Below are 18,919 nucleotides of genomic sequence, written 5' to 3' on the forward strand. Positions count from 1 at the left end.
TTAGTCACTCAGTCAAAAAAGTCAATAAGATTTGTTTGACATGATCTCCCCCCAGTGAATCCATGCTGTTTGGGATCCCATAAATTTCTGGATTTGAGATGGTCTACAACTCTTTACTTTTAAGAGTGTTTCCATCAATTTCCCTACTACTGATGTAAGACTCACTGGTCTGTAGTTGTTTGCCTCTTCCTCGCTTCCACTTTTGTGCAGTGGGACTACGTTTGCGCTTTTCCAGTCCTCTGCAATTACTTCTGTAGCTAATGACTGGTTGTATAATTCTGTCAATGGTGCTACCAGCACCTCTTTAAGTTATTTTAGTATCCTTGGATGTATCCCATCTGGCCCCATAGATTTGTCCACTTTCAGCTTAGAGAGTTAGGACCTTCTCCTCTGTTAATGTACTTGTTTCATTTCCCTGAATATCCCTGCATCTTAACTGTGGCCCCTTCCCCTCTTTTTCAGTAATGAAAGATGATCTACTTTTACATTGCCTCCCTCACCAAGACTCCCAGTCTCTGTCTTTAGTTTTATTATTCCACCTATTGGCCCTCATTCCGAGTTGTTCGCTCGCAAGCTGCTTTTAGCAGCTTTACACACGCTAAGCCGCCGCCTACTGGGAGTGAATCTTAGCTTATTAAAATTGCGAACAAAAGATTCTCAAAATTGCGACCACACACCTCTTAGCAGTTTCTGAGTAGCTCCAGACTTACACGGCATCTGCGATCAGTTCAGTGCTTGTCGTTCCTGGTTTGACGTCACAAACACACCCAGCGTTCGCCCAGACACTACTCCGTTTCTTCAGCCACTCCCGCGTTTTTCCCAGAAACGGTAGCGTTTTTTTGCACACACCCATAAAACGGCCAGTTTCCGCCCAGAAACACCCACTTCCTGTCAATCACATTACGATCACCAGAACGATGAAAAAACCGTGAGTAAAATTCCTAACTGCATAGCAAATTTACTTGGCGCAGTCGCACTGCGGACATTGCGCATGCGCAGTAGCGACTAATCGCTCCGTTGCGAAAAAAAAATAACGAGCGAACAACTCGGAATGACCCCCATTGTTTTTCTCCTTTCGCTTATATATCTAAAAAAAATAGTTTTGCCACCTTTACCCACTGACTGGGCCATTTTCTCCTCAGCTTGTGCTTTTGCACATCTAATTACCTTCTTAGTCTACTTCTGTTTAACAAGATATATCTCTTTGTCTTCATTATTTTGTGTCTGCTTATATTTCCTAAAAGCCATCTATTTTGCTTTCACAATATTTGCTACTTCTTTCACAAACCACACTGGCTTCCTTTTCCTTGTGTTTTCCCTAACACTTATGATACAAAGGTCTGTTGCCTTTAATATTGCATTTTTTAATGTTTCCCACCACTCCTGCACTGCTTCCAAGTTCCTCCACTCTGATTATCAGATGATATAATCAGATGATATAATCAAACTGAACAAGTCACTAATTTAGGCACCTGTGCTTAACCCAGGGCCGTAACTAGGTATGGGCGAGAGGTGCTTTGCCCACAATGCACTGTTTGGCAGAAAAATCTCTGCAGTCACCCGACGGGCCATGCCACACTACTGCCCGCCAGCCAGAGCCGCCATTGACTGTAGCTGCAGCGCTACCCGAGAAGAGGAGCCCCGGCTTCCTCCCTCTCTCAGTGATGATACTAAGTTGTAACCAGGTGGGCATATGGATGGTTGTGGTGCAGCTGACGGTTGGACGACGGCTCCACTCTGGCTGCCAGCTGTGATCGGAGCTCTCAGCTCAGCTCTGATCACACTGCAGCAGAGACAGTGGGGGCAGAAGGAGCTGCCCGCAGCATTAGACAAAACAGCCAAGTATAATGAGTTGGCCTGGTACTGGCCATCACAATGAGAGAGGAGGTGAGGTGGCTATCGGTCCACTAGAGGGGAGGAGAGGACCTTTCCCCTTTCCCATCTTCCCTCGGGTATGATTGGATGCTTTGTACTTCCTGGAAGTTTGCCACTCTATCAAATGTGCAGCGCTGTTCAGCTGTGGGCTGTCCCATCCCTCCCCTCTCTATACATACAAGCCGAGAAAAGGGGGTGGGGGGTCCAACTACTATCCTGGAACCCCACCTTCCCCCCTCCACGGCAGCTACAGGCAGACACAGAGTATGTAGTAGGGGAGTGCCATGATTTGTGGGTATTTAACGGGCAGGGCTTAATACTGTAAATAGCCCACTCTCATCAGAGACTTGTGGCTGTGCTGTAGTCGGTAGCCTAAAAATCTAATGCTGGTTCCCCCCCCCCCTCTTTCCCTGACGACCTTGCCCTTATCTCTCTCACTTTCTCTTTCTCCATAATACCCTCTCTCTTGCTCCCCTCTCTCTCCTGACACTTGCTTCTCTCTCCTCTGTCATCCATTTCTCCCTGACACAATCTCTCTTTCTCTAATTCCCTCTTTTTCAATAAAACCCTTACTTTCTATCCCTGACTCCCCCGCCCCTTCTTTATAGCTCCTCTTTCTCCTTCTCTCTCTTCCCCTGATAATCTCTGTCTCTCTCCTTTACTCTCCCCAGCTCCCCTAAGGGGAATTGTAGTGACAACAGTGGAAGGGGGGGTGGACCCTTTCAAGATCACACCATCCTGCAACAGCCGCCTTGCCACTGCCTATCATCCCCCCCCCCCCCCCCCCGACACCTATTTCTTGATGAACCACTGCCTACATGTGGGTGATGGACCAGGAGCCGGGCAGAGCTGCTGCCTGGTCAGAGAGACAATGCAGCCTCCACCAGGAGATCTCCAGGTAACTGCTCTCCTGGGCACTGCTCATTCTGCTCATGATGATATACCTCTCTCTTTTTATTTATCTTCATGTCTCTCTGTCCATCTCTCCATGTCTCTCTCACTCTGGGGGAGATGTACTAAGCCTGAAAAGTGATAAATATCACTGTGATAAAGTACCAGCCAATCGGCTACTACTGTAACTGCCATGTCACAGGCTGTGTTTGAAAAATGACAGTTAGGAGCCGATTGGCTGGTACTTTATCACAGTGATATTTATCACTTTTCAAGCTTAGTACATCTGGCCCTCTCTATCTCTCCATGTCTCTCTTGATATATCTCTCTCTCTCCATATCTCTCTTCCTCTCCATGTCTCGCTCTCTTTCTCTCTCTATGTAGTATATGTAATATGTATAAGGAGTGATATAGGGCCTAATTCAGACCTGATCATAGCAGCAAATTTGTTAGCAGTTGGGCAAAACCATGTGCACTGCAGGGGTGGCAGATATAATATGTGCACATTATATCTGCCCCCCTGCAGTGCACATGGGCCCTCATTCTAAGTTGATTGCTCGCTAGCTACTTTTAGCAGCCGTGCAAATACATAGTCGCCGCCCACGGGGGAGTGTATTTTCGCTTTGCAGGAGTGCGAATGCCTGTGCAGCAGAGCGGCTGCAAACACATTTTGTGCAGAACAAGACCAGCCCTGTAGTTAATTATTCTGTGCGATGATTGCTGTGATGAATGACACGGTAATGACGTCAGATACCCACCCAGCAAACGGCCGGCCACACCTGCGTTTTTCCAAACACTCTGTAACACTGTAAGGGTGCAAGGTACCGTTTCTTGGGATAAATGGCAGCACGCAGCAGCTGAGGAACAACACAAGTCCAGTTTCTGGTACAACTGGCCCCAGCCAGTTTTATTGTACAGAAAATAAAACAAACACCAAAAGAAAATACCTTGCCTGTCCGGCACTAACTAAACACAAGATGTTCCTAACTATCACTAAAACAAAAAACACAGAGTTCTCCAGCAAACACTGTATAGCTCACTTGTATCAGGAAGCATGTTTCTCTCACAGAGATCCTACAGTCTTCCCAGGCAGTCTGCACACCCTAATCAGGCCAGCAGCTCTATAACACTCTTACACAGCTGAAAGCCTGATTAGCCTTCTGTGAGGCCAAAGACCCGAACTGGGCCCAATGTCTGGAACTTGCCCCATCTCTCTTTCAGGGCCCTTACCCAGCTTTTCCAACAAACTGAAAAGGTTCTAGCAAAACAAAACATATTCCTAGAAGTTTTCATTTTTCTAATACATGTTTGACAAGAACCTGGGACAAACATACCTGCCCTCAAACACTACCCCAGTGTTCTTGTCACATATCCCCCTCCCCTGTTTCGACCTAGGTGCCGGAACACTTGTAGCCCCCAAACAGAAGATGCGGGACAATGCATCTGCGTTGGCCAATTGTGTACCCGGTCTGTGTTCGACAGCAAACTTAAAATCCTGCAACGCTAGAAACTATCTAGTTACACGAGCATTCTTGCCTCTATTTACATACATCCATTTTAAAGGGGCATGATCCGTCACTAGTCTGAATTGTCTACCCAAGAGGTAATATCTCAAGGTATCTAGTGCCCACTTAATGGCCAAAGCCTCCTTTTCCACAATGGCATACCTTTTTTCATGCTCATTGAGTTTCCTGCTCAAATAAATGATAGGGTGTTCGTCCCCATCTCTGGTTTGAGACAGCACAGCGCCTATCCCTACCTCTGAGACATCTGTATGTACCACAAATTCTTTTGAAAAATCTGGTGTTATCAATATTGGTTGTGAACACAAAGCCACTTTTAACGCTTGGAACGCTTTTTCTGCATCAGGGTTCCATTTCACCATATTTGACTGCTTCCCTTTGGTAAGGTCTGACAACGGCACCGCTGTGGTCGCAAAATTGGGAATAAACCGTCTATAGTACCCAGTTATTCCCAAAAAAGCCGTTACCTGTTTTTTATTCACTGGACGAGGCCAGTTTTGAATAGCATCAATTTTATTCAATTGGGACCTAATTAGACCTCTGCCTATGGTGAAGCCCAAGTATTTGACCTCCTCCATTGCGAGGCAGCACTTCTTTGGGTTAGCAGTTAACCCTGCCTCTCTGATTGAGTCCAGTACTGCTTGTACTTTAACCAAATGGGACCCCCATTCTGTACTGTGAATTACCACATCATCCAAATAGGCAGCTGCATATTTTCTATGGGGCCTCAAAATTTTATCCATCGCCCTTTGAAAGGTTGCTGGAGCCCCATGCAACCCAAAGGGTAACATCTTATACTGGTACAGCCCCTCCGGAACCGAAAAGGCTGTTTTTTCTTTTGCGCTATCAGATAAAGGTATTTGCCAGTAGCCTTTGGTCAGGTCCAACGTGGTGAGAAACCTGGCTGTTCCCAGCCTTTCTATAAGCTAATCCACACGGGGAATGGGGTACTCGTCAAACTTGGACACCTCATTTAACTTACGAAAGTCATTACAGAAGCGTATGCTACCGTCGGGCTTCGGGATGAGAACTATGGGACTGGACCACTCACTGTTAGATTCCTCTATGACTCCAAGTTCTAACATGGTTTTAACTTCTTTAGTAACAGCTTCTCGCTGAGCTTCAGGAATCATATATGGCTTTAAATGAACCCTGACCCCTGGTTCTATGACAATGTCATGTTTTATTATGGTCATTCGGCCAGGCAGCTCTGAAAATATCTCCCTATTTTGGATGAGAAATTCTTTAACCTGATTGTTCTGGTCAGCTGATAATGTCTCTGACACCTTTACTGCGGGAAGCAACCGAGGTGAAGACACCGAAGGGCAAGGCTCTGCTGACAGAAACAACCTATCTTTCCAGGGTTTGATTAAGTTAACATGGTAGATTTGTTCGGGTTTTCTCTTTCCCGGCTGGTATACTTTGTAATTAACCTCATTCACTTTTTCCCTAATCTCAAATGGACCCTGCCATTTAGCTAGGAATTTGCTTTCCACAGTGGGTACCAAAACAAGAACTCTATCTCCAGGAGCAAATTTCCGTATCTTGGCACTCCGGTTATATACCCTCTGTTGAGCACTTTGGGCCTGTTCCATGTGCTCTCTGACAATAGGTACCACGGCTGCAATCCTATCCTGCATTTGTGATACATGTTCAATAACGCTTCTATAAGGAGTGGGCTGTCCTTCCCACGTCTCTTTGGCAATGTCCAACAGCCCTCTGGGGTGTCTACCATACATCAAATCAAATGGAGAAAACCCCATAGAGGACTGAGGAACTTCTCTGATGGCCATTAACAAGTAGGGCAACAAACAATCCCAGTTTTTCCCATCTCTCTCAACAACCTTTTTTAACATACTTTTTAATGTTTTATTAAACCTTTCCACCAACCCGTCTGTTTGGGGATGGTAGATGGACGTCCTGAGGTGAGTGACCTTAAATAATTTGCACAATTCCTTCATGATCCTTGACATAAATGGAGTACCTTGGTCAGTCAAAATTTCTTTTGGTATTCCCACTCTACTAAAAACCTGCACCAGCTCCCTAGCTATTGCCTTGGTTGTGATAGTGCGTAAAGGGACAGCCTCAGGATATCGAGTGGCATAGTCCATAATTACCAGGATATACTGATGGCCCCGAGCAGACTTTAACAAGGGCCCCACGAGATCCATGGCTATTCTGTCAAATGGGACCTCTATAATAATGGGGTCTAGGGGCATGATACTGGCATTCAGGACAGGAAGAACAATATTCAGACACTTCTTTATAAACCCCTGGCCAAAAGAACCTTTGTAAAACTCTTTCAGTGTTTTTTTCTGCCTCTAAATGTCCTGCGGTAACGTGACTATGAGCTAAAGCTAGTACCGTTCTTCGATAAGGCTGGGGAACTACCAGCTGTTCCACCACATCCTCACCCCTTTTGACAATGTGGTACAAGAGCTCATTACAGATGGCCATGTGGGGATACGTAACCCTGTCATCTGTTACCACAGGTTCCCCATTAACAACCTTAACATTCTCCCTAGCCTTTATTAAGGTAGGATCCTTTAACTGTTCAGACGCAAACAGATCCTTCTTTACCTCCAGGTCAGGCACGCTTTCAGTTCTAACTACTATGTCTCTGTACCCAGCAAGAGGGTCCTCACTGGACTCCCCATCTGTCACTTCCCCAGCCAAACTAGCATTAGGCAAAGGGTCAGAAAGTTCCGAAGACACACGTACATCCATAAAATCACCGGTATTATCAACTGGCTCTTTACTTCTCACATCTGTTGATAACCGTGATTCCCACAGTTTCCAAAAATGAGGAAAATCCCCCTCTATTATGGCCTCATGCACCAAGGTGGGAACCAGTCCTACTTTAACAATTGCTGACCCACCACAAGTTTCTATATTCACTTCAGCAGTGACATAATGTTGGGTATCCCCATGTATGCAAGTTACCCCAATAGGTATTTGATGGACCTTTAAGGGGTTCACTAACCCAGCTTTCACGAGGGTAACTAAACTTCCTGAATCTAGCAAGGCCTCTACCCGGTTACCCTCTAAGAACACATCACACATTTGTTTTTCGAGCTCAGGTGAAGGTACCACAGTACAGACTTACCTAGCAAAGAAAGACATTCTGCGACATTCAAAGGCAGCATCACATTGCATGGGTTCTTGCGTGACTGGGCAATTGCCAATAACATGACCTGGCATACCACACCTAAAACATTTAACCACACGATTATCAACCCGTTTGGGCAGCATAGACCGTTCTAGCCTCATTGGCCTGTCTCCAGGGCCAGTGTTTACAGTCTCTCCAGCCTTGCGTTCTCTTATCCGCCCAGCAACATTTTCCCAAGGAACAGTCTTACCAGTCTTTACTGAAGGGCGCTGTCGAGGATCTATGGGTTGCTGGGTGGTCATCAGTAGTTCCTCTGCTGCCAAATACCTCTCTACCATGTCCACTAATTGGTCAGCAGTACCCGGGTTTCCATGGCTCACCCACTTGCGCAGGACCATGGGCAAAGATCTCAAGTAGCGGTCCATGACGACTCTTTCAACCATCTGGGGACCAGTTAATGTCTCTGGCTGTAACCATTTTTTTGTTAGCTGAATCAGGTCATGCATCTGGGAGTGAGGAGGCTTCTCCATGGCGTACACCCACCGGTGCACCCGTTGTGCTCGTACTGACAGCGTGACTCCCAGGCGGGTCAGGATCTCAGTCTTTAATTTATCATAGTCCCGAGCCTCAGCAGGGCTTAAATCAAAGTACGCTTTTTGGGGCTCACCTGACAGGAAAGGTGCCAGCAGACTGGCCCACTGTGCTTTCGGCCAGTTCTCACACTCGGCAGTCCTTTCAAACGTGGTCAGGTAGGCCTCCACATCATCAGCCTCTGTCATTTTCTGCAGGAAGTGACTGGCCCGTATAGAACTAGAGCTGGTCGGAGCACTGACGGCCACATCTCCAATCCGGGCTGCAAGGCTCTGCACCACTTCTGTTAAGGCCTCTCTATCCTGACGCTGTTGCCTGTAAAGTTCGTCAACAGCTGCCTGCTGTTGTCTCCTATTTTCCTCCATTGCCACCTGCTGCTGTCTGTTGGCCTCCTGCTGAGCCGCTGTAGCTTGCAGCAAGGCTTTAAGCAGTTACTCCATGTCGACAGTTTTTTCAGGCGGCTTTGTAGCTGCTTTCACCCAGGACATATATCAAACCCTCAGGGGTGAGTCTCAGTAACTTCACACTAGGCTGTATCTGCATAAACCACCATTTTCTGCAGGCCTCATAAAGCTGCTGCTTTCACTTATGCGCAGAACGGACTGCTCGCATTCTCCACCAAGTTGTAACACTGTAAGGGTGCAAGGTGCCGTTTCCTGGGATAAATGGCAGCACGCAGCAGCTGAGGAACAACACAAGTCCAGTTTCTGGTACAACTGGCCCCAGCCAGTTTTATTGTACAGAAAATAAAACAAACACCAAAAGAAAATACCTTGCCTGTCCGGCACTAACTAAACACAAGATGTTCCTAACTATCACTAAAACAAAAAACACAGAGTTCTCCAGCAAACACTGTATAGCTCACTTGTATCAGGAAGCGTGTTTCTCTCACAGAGATCCTGCAGCCTTCCCAGGCAGTCTGCACACCCTAATCAGGCCAGCAGCTCTATAACACTCTTACACAGCTGAAAGCCTGATTAGCCTTCTGTGAGGCCAAAGACCCGAACTGGGCCCAATGTCTGGAACTTGCCCCATCTCTCTTTCAGGGCCCTAACCCAGCTTTTCCAACAAACTGAAAAGGTTCTAACAAAAAAAAACATATTCCTAGAAGTTTTCATTTTTCTAATACATGTAAGACAAGAACCTGGGACAAACATACCTGCCCTCAAAAACTACCCCAGTGTTCTTGTCACAACTCCCAGAAAATGGTCAGTTGACACCCAGAAACTCCCACTTCCTGTCAATCTCCTTGCGATCAGCTGTGCGACTGAAAGCGTCGCTAGAACCTGTGCAAAACCACAATGCTCTTTGTACCCATACGCTGTGCGTGCGCATTGCGGTGAATACGCATGCGCAGTTTTGCAATTTTGCCCAGAAACACCCACTTTCTGTCAATCAAACAACGAACACTCGAGTGACTGAAAAGCGTCGCTCGAGCTTGTGTAAAACTACAAAGTTTTGTGTGAAAGTACTTAGCGCATACGCGCTGCGTACCATGCGCATGCACATAAATGCTGTTTTTTCACCTGATCGCTGCAAAAATCGGCAGCTAGCGATCAACTTGGAATGAAGGACAGGAAGTGGGTGTTTCTGGGCGGCAACAGCGTTTTCAGGGAGTGTGCTAAAAAACGCAGGCCTGCCAGGTGAAAACGTAGGAGTGGCTGGAGAAACGGGGGAGTGGCTGGCCGGCGTGTTTGTGACATCAAAGCAGGAACTTTACAGACTGCAGTCATCGCAAGATAGGAGTAAGTATCGAGCCACTCTGAAACTGCATGAAATTTTTAAGTAGCAGAACTGCTAACCTTTCGGTCGCACTTCTGCTAAGCTAAGATACACTCCCAGAGGGCGGTGGCTTAGCGTTTGCACTGCTGCTAAAAGCAGCTAGCGAGCGATCAACTCGGAATGAGGGCCATGGTGAGGTGTAAAGTGAATAAGGAGCAATACGGTGCTGTGTAATGTGTATAAGCACTGCAGCGATACTGCGTGGTGTAATGTGTATAAGGAATGATACGGTACAGTATAATGTGAGTAAGGAGTGATACGGTGCAGTTTAATGTGTATAAGGAGCGAAACGGTGTGGTGTAAAGTGAATAAGGAGCAATACGGTGAGGTGCAATGTGTATATGGAGCGATATGGTGTTATGTAATGTGTATAAGGAGAGATACGGTGCGGTGTAATGTGAATAAGGAGCGATACTGTGTGGTGTAATGTGTATAAGGAGCAATATGGTACTGTGTAATGTGTATAAGGGAAGAATCTACAGTATGCGAGAGGTGGAATTAGTGGACAGTAGTAGGGGCACCAGCCAAAATCTTGCCTAGGGCATCATCAAATGTGTAAAAAAGTGGGATTCTGCTGCCATAATATGTAAAAAAAAAGGGGGTACTCTGCCTGCCTAATGTGTAAAAAAGGAGGACTCTGCCTGCCATAATGTGTAAAAAAGGGAGACTCTGCTGCTAATGTGTAAAATGTGGGACTCTGCTGCTGTAATGTGTAAAGAGGAGGACTCTGCTACTGTAATGTGTAAAAAGGGGACTCTGCCTGCCTAATGTGTAAAAAATGGGGACTCTACCTGCTGTACTGTGACTAAGGGGTTTTTACCTGCTGTACTGTGTAAAAGGGGACTCCACCTGCCGTAATGTGTAAAAGGGGGCTCTACCTGCTGTAATGTGTAAAAGGGAGCTCTGCAGGCCGTAATGTGTAAAAGGGAGCTCTGTGACCATGCCCCTTCCCTATGAAGCACACCCCTATATTTTTTTGCACACGCCTGTGGCACGCACTGCCCATGTTTTTTATATGAGGGAAGGCGCTGATGCTGTTTCTTGCACACATCGCTAAAATGTCTAGTTACGGCACTGGCTTAACCATGGATATCCTTAAAACCTAGACTATTAAGGTGCCTTGAGGACTGAGTTTGGGAATTAATGTCACTTTAACGATGGTGCACTTTCATGTTATGAAAATGTATTTATACATTTTTGAGCGCTAGACTCTGCCTTCTGATCTATATAATAATCGGCAAAGGCCTGTCTCCAACATGTGCAGTGGTAAAAGCAGGTGAGGATAAAGTACAACTCTGTGTCGGGAACAACAGGGTAAATATACAGTGGGGATAGAGGGGCTGATCGAGGTGACCAAGCATTTGCAAAGTCCCTTTACTAGTATTGCACATTTACCCTTCCCCCACCAACAGTATTTCTCTAACCTCATTTTACTCTACATGCGTGCTTATCCACTTTGTACTGCCATGACCTGTGGTGGATTTTACCTGCTGCAGCCCCCCCAGTAAAATCACTCACCTGCAGGAACTGCCTAGCAGTGGCAGTGACTTCCCATAGGAAGTGTTCCCTGTTAATCACAGCCAGACAAGCACACCTAGTGGGAGGTAAGTTCTGGGACTGCCAGTCCACCTGCTATAGCATCGAGAGCGATACCCATGGGAAGCCACTCCCCTGCTCTAATGTCAGCACTATCTGGCTTCTATGGACTGCAGCTGATGCAGTCCATAGAAGCCAGACTGTTTAGCAGTGCTGGACCTAAGCCCTGCCCCCGGGCCAAGCCCATCCCCTCACTGCCGCTATACCTAAGCCCCACCTGGCGCTTAAAATCTCATCCCACTTCCCCCCAGGATTTTACTGTGCTGCTCCCCACCACCAGAACTCATGCCTTTTACTTATCAGACTATCCACCTCTTTGCAAAAACTCACATGGGGTCTCAAAAAACTATTTTTTTAACACAAAAGCAATCAAACACATTCTTAGCCCTCCGTTTTTTTACCTAGCATACTTAATCACCCCTTCAGTTTCTCCCATGTCTCTCTATCCCTCCCGTTAGGGCTGTCTTTTTGTATGGGCTCAATGGGCCCTTGTCCAAGGGCCCCAGGACTATAAGGGCCCTAGGTTGATACCTGAGGGTCCCCTATTTCCCTGGGGAACTGGAGATATCTGACTTCAAAGCAGTGGTCACCATCCAAGCCTGTTAATCGCTCTTTCCCACCAGATATCTCGGGCTCTGTCTGACTTAGAGTTGTTCTGAGGGTATACTCCAAAAGCTGTGACTCTCCCCTTTTACTGGACACTGGCAGCTTGTCTCTACTATGCCCAGAACTAGAGATATCAGATTTCAAGCAGCTGTTCCCTATGCCAGCTCCACATGCCTGGTATGCAGTTTTATAATTTTGTTGGTGGATTGCTCTGGCTCCTGATCTCTGATCCACAAGTCCACAGCACCCCCTGAAAGGAGGTACTCTCTAGTTTTATATCCCATTGAAAGCTAAGAAATCTATTTCCAGGAATTTGAGATATTTGCAGTCAAGAAAGCTTCCCTCACCAGAAAATTATGAATATTAAGCCCACTCCACTATCTACCCCTCCCCTGCGTCTTAAACAGCCCCTACCACCCTCGAAGTCAAGTACTGGGACCCTTTCATTCAGGTCAATTCCCCCTTCTACAGTTTAGTGTTCTCCCTCCCGCCCCATATCTCACCATCTGTGCAGTAAAGGAGTAATTAGAAGAAATTACTGCTCCAGGTCCTACATGCTGAGTGGAAGATAGAACACCCACTACTGCCCATGGGTCATCAAAGCTGCCACTGATAGCACCCCCCACCCCTACTGCTGGAGGATGGGTAGGGGCCCCAGTGCATTGCTGTGCCCAACTGCCTACACTGCTGTTAAGACGGCCCTGCCTCCCGTATGCTGTAGATTGTAAGCTCTCAAAAGCAGGGCTTCCCTCCATCATGTACTCACTCCTCTTTTTCTACATTTTGCCATTATCTCCGTCCATGTTTACAGTGGCATTGAACCATTCTGCTGCACCCATCAACTAAGGTACAGATTTCGGCCATGGCGGACTTTTTTTTTATATTACAGCCATATATCTGTTAATTGTTTAACAGGTTTTTATGGTATCTTATGCATTTTATTTTATATTTGTTTACGCCATGAGCCTCATACTGAATTGGACATAGCCACATCCTTGTCTGCATCTTTTGTTAGTACAGTAGCACATCTCTCACGCATGCACTGAGCGACTTAAAGAAAAAAAATCTCTCCAGTGTGGCTAACATTGCTGCTGCATCAGACACAACATCTGGCCCTAAATGTGCATATGCACTCTGTAAGGTACTGCAGACCCTTTGTGGATCCTTATAATTAAAGGGTAATATTAAGGACTTTGGAAAGTCCATAGAAAATTTATGTGGGGAAGTTTTAAAAATGTTGTGGTCATAGTGCCTTTAATGAGCAGCTGTACCTACATAGTGCAGGTGCAGTAACCACCTTTATTGGTCATTCAGTGGTCTGATCACAGAAGCTCTAGGGACTGTGGTGTTTCTTTCTGAATGTGGGCTACATGCATAAACAGTTTTGCTTCTGATATCAACAAGGGTGATGCAATTAAAATACCGTCTGTCGAGATCCTGGTGTTCTGTCTGTCGGTAAATCATACCAATTCCCAATAAGAGATCTTGTTTTGAGAATGAGAAGTTGACATGAAATGGAAATTAGGTTGGTGGCCATTCTCATTGGGTCAGGGCTGGTTCTAGACCTTGTTGCAACCAGGGTGAAAGTATCCTTTGGCTCCCCCCCCCCCCCCCAGACAGGCATGGCAAAAAATAGGGATGGGGCGTGGCCACAGTTATGCCCCTGTAGTTGTGCCCCCAGTAGAGTTGTGCCCCCAGTAGATTTGCCCACCTGTAGCTGTGCCCTCAGTAGCTGTGCCCCTGTAGTTTTCCCCCTCTAGCTGTGCCCTCAGTAGCTGTGCCCCCTGTAGTTTTTCCCCCTGTAGCAGTGCCCTCAGTATTTGTGCCCCCTGTAGCTGTGCCCCCAGTAGTTGTGCCCCGTGTAGCAGTGCCCTCAGTAGTTGTGCTCCCTGTAGTTTTTCCCTCAGTAGTTGTGCCCCCTGTAGATGTGCCTCTGTAGTTATGCCCCTTGTAGCACCGCTTACAAAATAAAAATAATAATAAAAAAATACTCCTGCTTCCCGATCACTGCTTCTGTCCTCCATCTCCGGCCGCCGCTCCTCGGATCTATGGGAGAGACGTCATGATGTCTCTCCCACAGTGCCGCACAGACACTAGAAGTCAATTACGACCTCTAGCGCCTGCGGACGCTCCCGAAATGCCATTTGGTGTGCGATGACGTTAGGCACACCGCACGGCAGCATGTGGGAGCATGTGGGTGGGTCAGGGAGCATGCGGGAGGGTCAGGTGGCGGCAGCGCCCTCAGGACTGCAGCACCCCAGGCAAAAAGCCTGCTTGCCCGTGGCAAGAGCCGCTCCTTCATTGGGTGTATGTCCAACTATGCATCAGCCTCTATTTTTAACCCTTTGTTTGCTGATATTTTACTGCTTATTTTATTTTACTTCACAACTATCAAGCAAATGAATCACCTGCTGTATGAGAACTTCAACCTCTGTTTTCAAATCTTCATAATTCATGTTCTTTCCAGGTGAATTTGTGTTTATCACATCAATCTTCTCTTTCCTTGTAGCTTTAAGGAGCGCCTTGAAAGAAAATCACAATGCCATGGAACAACCGATTAATGTAGATACTGTAACTGTCTATATAAAAGTAACTTAAAACATATTTGTGATTATTAATCTGATATAAAGTGTACCATAAAGTATAGTATAAATGATGAAGCAATCATTTAGAAATAAGATATAAACCACATAAACATGTGAACACAATATAATGAAGTGATGATGAGAAGAACAAAATTTATTTTGACACAAATTAGCATTCAAAGATCTTCACTGCAAGCTTTGGAGAAAAGTGATTGCTGAGATGACAGTATTATCTTACATAAAACGTGTGGTTTTCTACTTTGGAAAATGAATACCACAGTCTTGTGTTTGGGGGATGTTTGAGGATTTAGTAATTGTGAGGATATAGTTTCAGCTCTAATTTATAATGCATACATTCTGAGTTACAGTATACATGTTATAAATACACTTTGTGGGATTTCTGAATAGCTGGAAAAGGAGAGATAAATGTAAGTTTGTGTCTATGGATTTTTTTTTTTGTGTGTAAATCTGTTAATTCATAATTTAATTGGTTGTAAATGGATAGTATTTCCTCCAGGACCAGATTAAGGGCCATATGGGCTTGGAGCAGAGAACGATCAAGAGCCTATTATGAGAAGTGGTGAGGATGTGACCAGTGCTGTGTGGGTGTGGCCCGTGCTATAGAGGTCAATATAAGGTCAACATGATGAATAAAACACAGACAGCAGACCAGTAGGGAAATAATGAGAGGGAGATGTATCAAACAATTCAGAGAGATAAGGTGGATAAGTTATCAGTTATCCTTCACCTTGCTCTGTGCACATGAGTTGTCTGTAATACCCCTTTTCCACTGTAGCACGGGGCGCAGCCGTGTCGCCTGACATGGCTGCGACCCGTGCTACAGCCCCCCTTTCCCACAGTGCTCACCAACCCGGCATATTGCCGGGTTGGTGATGTTGCTAGTCACGTGGCAGGGGTGGCGCTGGGAGATCACAGATCTCCCAGCGCCGCACTCCCATACACTGTGAACGGGAGCCGTGTCGCCTCAACACGGCTCCCGTTCACACTACACAGCTTACCGGGTTGAACACGTGTTCAACCCAGCAAGCTACCCGTGAAGGATTCTCGGATCACTTGATCCGGGAATCTGCAGGGGGACCCTTTTCCACTAGGGAATAACGCGGGTAAATGCGCACCCCTGCGCATTTACCCATGTTTTAAAAGCTAGTGCAAAAGGGGTATAAGTTTAGCAGTCATCTTAACACTGAAGGACAGATGTATCAAGGCTTGAAGAGAGATAGAGTAGTTGCCCAAAGCAAACAATCCACTTCTGTCTTTTAAAGACTGTGCTATATTATATAGATGACAAAAGCTTATTGGTTACTTTGGGCAACTTCTCCACTTTATTATCTCCAAGGCTTAATACATCTCCCACATACTGACAATACCAAAGATGAAATGTAGTTGTCTGTTTGGTAATAGCATATATTCTGTAAATTCTAATTTTGGGAGGCGTCTGATATCTTTAAATAGCATATAGATTGGTTATACAAAGTATATACGTCCTTACAGGGCTGGTTCTAGACCTTGTGGCGCCGAGGACGAAAGTTTCCTTTGTCGCACAGTGCCCCCCGACAGGAAAAACAGGGTTAGTGCGCGCCTTTCAGAGTGCGGCAAAAATAGGGGTGTGGCTTCATGGGGAAGGGGCGTGGTCACAGTTATGCACCCTGTAGCTGTGCACCCGCACGGAAGGGAACATAGAAACAACTCACCAGGCACAGCGGATCTTGTCATGAGCACAGCGGATCTTGCCACGGAGGCGCCCTCGGGATTGCAGCGGTGCCCTCGGGACGGCAGCGGCACCCTCAGACAGCGGCACCATGGGCAAAAATCCTGCTTGCCCCTGGCAAGATCCATTACTGCGTCCTTATTGAAATTACAGATGCAGATATAAGGCCTGAAATCAAGATAGATGATGTAAGCATTGGCATATCTATAATGGGTACAGGAGGGGGGGGGGCACCACCCCACACCACACCACACCACATGCCCTGCACCAATTTTATTATACGTACCTCTCTGGAGTCCTGTGGCAGCTGGCACTGCAGACAGAAATCACCAGGAAAATGAATTGGCAGACATTTTGCAGGTGATTTGCGCATGTGCAGTAAAGGTGTCCCCAGTATTAAGGCATAGGTGCCATGTTCCTGCAGACCTGCACATGCGCAGTAGACTCTTTCACAAAACAGAAAACACAAGCACATTGGCAAAAGAATGTGCACTGCAGGTGGGTCAGATGTGCAGAGAGAGTTAGATTTGGGTGGGTTATAATGTTTCTGTGCAGGGTAAATACTGGCTGCTATATTTTTACACTGCAATTTAGATTTCAGTTTGAACACACCACACCCAAATCTAACGCTCTCTACACATGTTGGGGGAGATGTACTAAGCCTGAAAAGTGATAAATATTACTGTGATAAAGCACCAGCCAATCGGCTCCTAACTGTCATGTCACAGGCTGTGTTTGAAAAATGACAGTTAGGAGCCGATTGGCTGGTACTTTATCACTGTGATATTTATCACTTTTCAGGCTTAGTACATCTGGCCTGTTATATCTGCCTCCCCTGCAGTGCAACAACAAGGTTTTGCCAAGTTGTGTGCTTTTTTGGTTTGCTAACAAACCTGAATAAGGCCCATTGTCTGAAAGCAGCATTTAAAACATATACAGGATTTCACTGGTAAAAATGACCAATCAGGGAAGGGTCATAAAGAATCTCAAAGGCATAACATGTACCATGAAACACTGTGAAGATTATCATTAATAAGTGGAGAACACTTGACACCATAGGGATTTTGCCAACATTAGGATACCTTTCCAAGTTTGTTGACAGTAAAGGAGAAAACTTATCAGGGACACTACCAAGATATTTACAGCAAAAATAGATATATAAGGTCATTTTGTTGAGGAACTGCTGTAGTCTCTCCCTGCATGTAACAGCAATCCCCTGTATTATTCATGTGTATTAGGGTAGGATGGCTAAAAGAAAGCCACTTCTCACAAATTAGTACTTTAAAGTCTATATAAGTTTTTGAAAAAATGTACAATATATATATATTCCAAACCATGTGGAAAAATGTAATTTGGTCTGTTGAGACCAAGATTGAACTACTTGGACTTAATGCTAAATGATATGTTAGGCAAATAGACAACATACAGTAGCTTATCACCCAAATGCACCATATTTACATATAGGGGGTAATTCCAAGTTGATCGCAGCAGGATTTTTGATAGCAATTGGGCAAAACCATGTGCACTGCAGGGGAGGCAGATATAACATGTGCAGAGAGAGTTAGATTTGGGTGAGGTGTGTTCAGTCTGCAATCTAATTTGCAGTGTAAAAATAAAGCAGCCAGTATTTACCCTGCACAGAAATAAAATAACCCACCCAAATCTAACTCTTTCTGCACATGTTATATCTGCCTCCCCTGCAGTGCACATGGTTTTGCCCAATTGCTATCAAAAATCCTGCTGCGATCAACTTGGAATTACCCCCATAGTTCTTTGAAACCTGTGGTATTAAATAAAGAGGTCTGTGTGCAAGAGAGCCTTCATAATATGAAAGACCTTAGCACTTTTCACGTACAGTATATGCTAAAGACAAGTCCTCTTGTTCTTAGGAATTCTATTCATGATCATGTCATCCTTGCAAATCCTCTTTATTGCCCTGCCCTTCTCAGAGCTGCTGGTGACATTTCACCCAACACTGACTTGATTCCGCTCATGTTCTTGTTCCACCCCAAAACTTTCCATCATCTGTGTGCTTCCAATACCACCAGCATTATCCACATATCTTATCTCCATTACCATCCCTGCTCTTTTAGTGTGTACTTTGTAATGGAAGATTTGTTTGCAACCATCCACCTAGATCCATAAACAGGCATGATAATGGACTAAGCATTCTACTATCTCCATACTGTACCTCTGAATCAAACCCCCAAACCCTCAATACAGGTATCTTTCTCTTTCTTTTAGGTGCACACCAATTGCCTTTGCTTCTCTCCTCACCACCTTCCTTTTGCTGTAATGTATCACCCACAGGGCCAGTTTCAGAGTTCCTTGAAAATCTTTCTTCTTGGAACACTTATTTTCTATCCTTTGGCCTGTCCACAGCAAGCAATCATATTTTGTCTACTATTTTTAGGGTTGCAACAAAGAAATGATAGGCAGAGCAGAACTGTTTGGTTGCTTTGGGCAACACCACCGCTTTTCATTTTAAAATGCTCTTGTAAATCTACACCTAGGTGTTTTGAACATTTCCATGACAACTAAACTGTGTCTGCTGCCAGACAATTTACTATCATTGTCACACACAGAATATAGGCATGTCGCATATCATTTTAATCAGCAGAAGCTGCTTGTG

The 18,919-nt window shown here is 45.6% G+C and overlaps 1 protein-coding gene across 2 annotated transcripts in view; it reads right to left on the reverse strand.

The window, feature by feature from the left end:
• Window positions 1-18,919, reverse strand: part of TNIP3 (TNFAIP3 interacting protein 3) — a 142,432-nt gene that overhangs the window by 68,928 nt on the left and 54,585 nt on the right. For both annotated transcript variants that reach the window (XM_063941603.1, XM_063941602.1), the window contains exon 6: window positions 14,382-14,495. In XM_063941603.1, coding sequence (XP_063797673.1) covers window positions 14,382-14,495 — 114 coding nt within the window. The remainder of the gene's footprint in view (window positions 1-14,381; window positions 14,496-18,919) is intronic.

The sequence above is a fragment of the Pseudophryne corroboree genome, chromosome 1 (genome assembly GCF_028390025.1).
Source record: "Pseudophryne corroboree isolate aPseCor3 chromosome 1, aPseCor3.hap2, whole genome shotgun sequence".
Lineage (NCBI taxonomy): Eukaryota > Metazoa > Chordata > Amphibia > Anura > Myobatrachidae > Pseudophryne > Pseudophryne corroboree.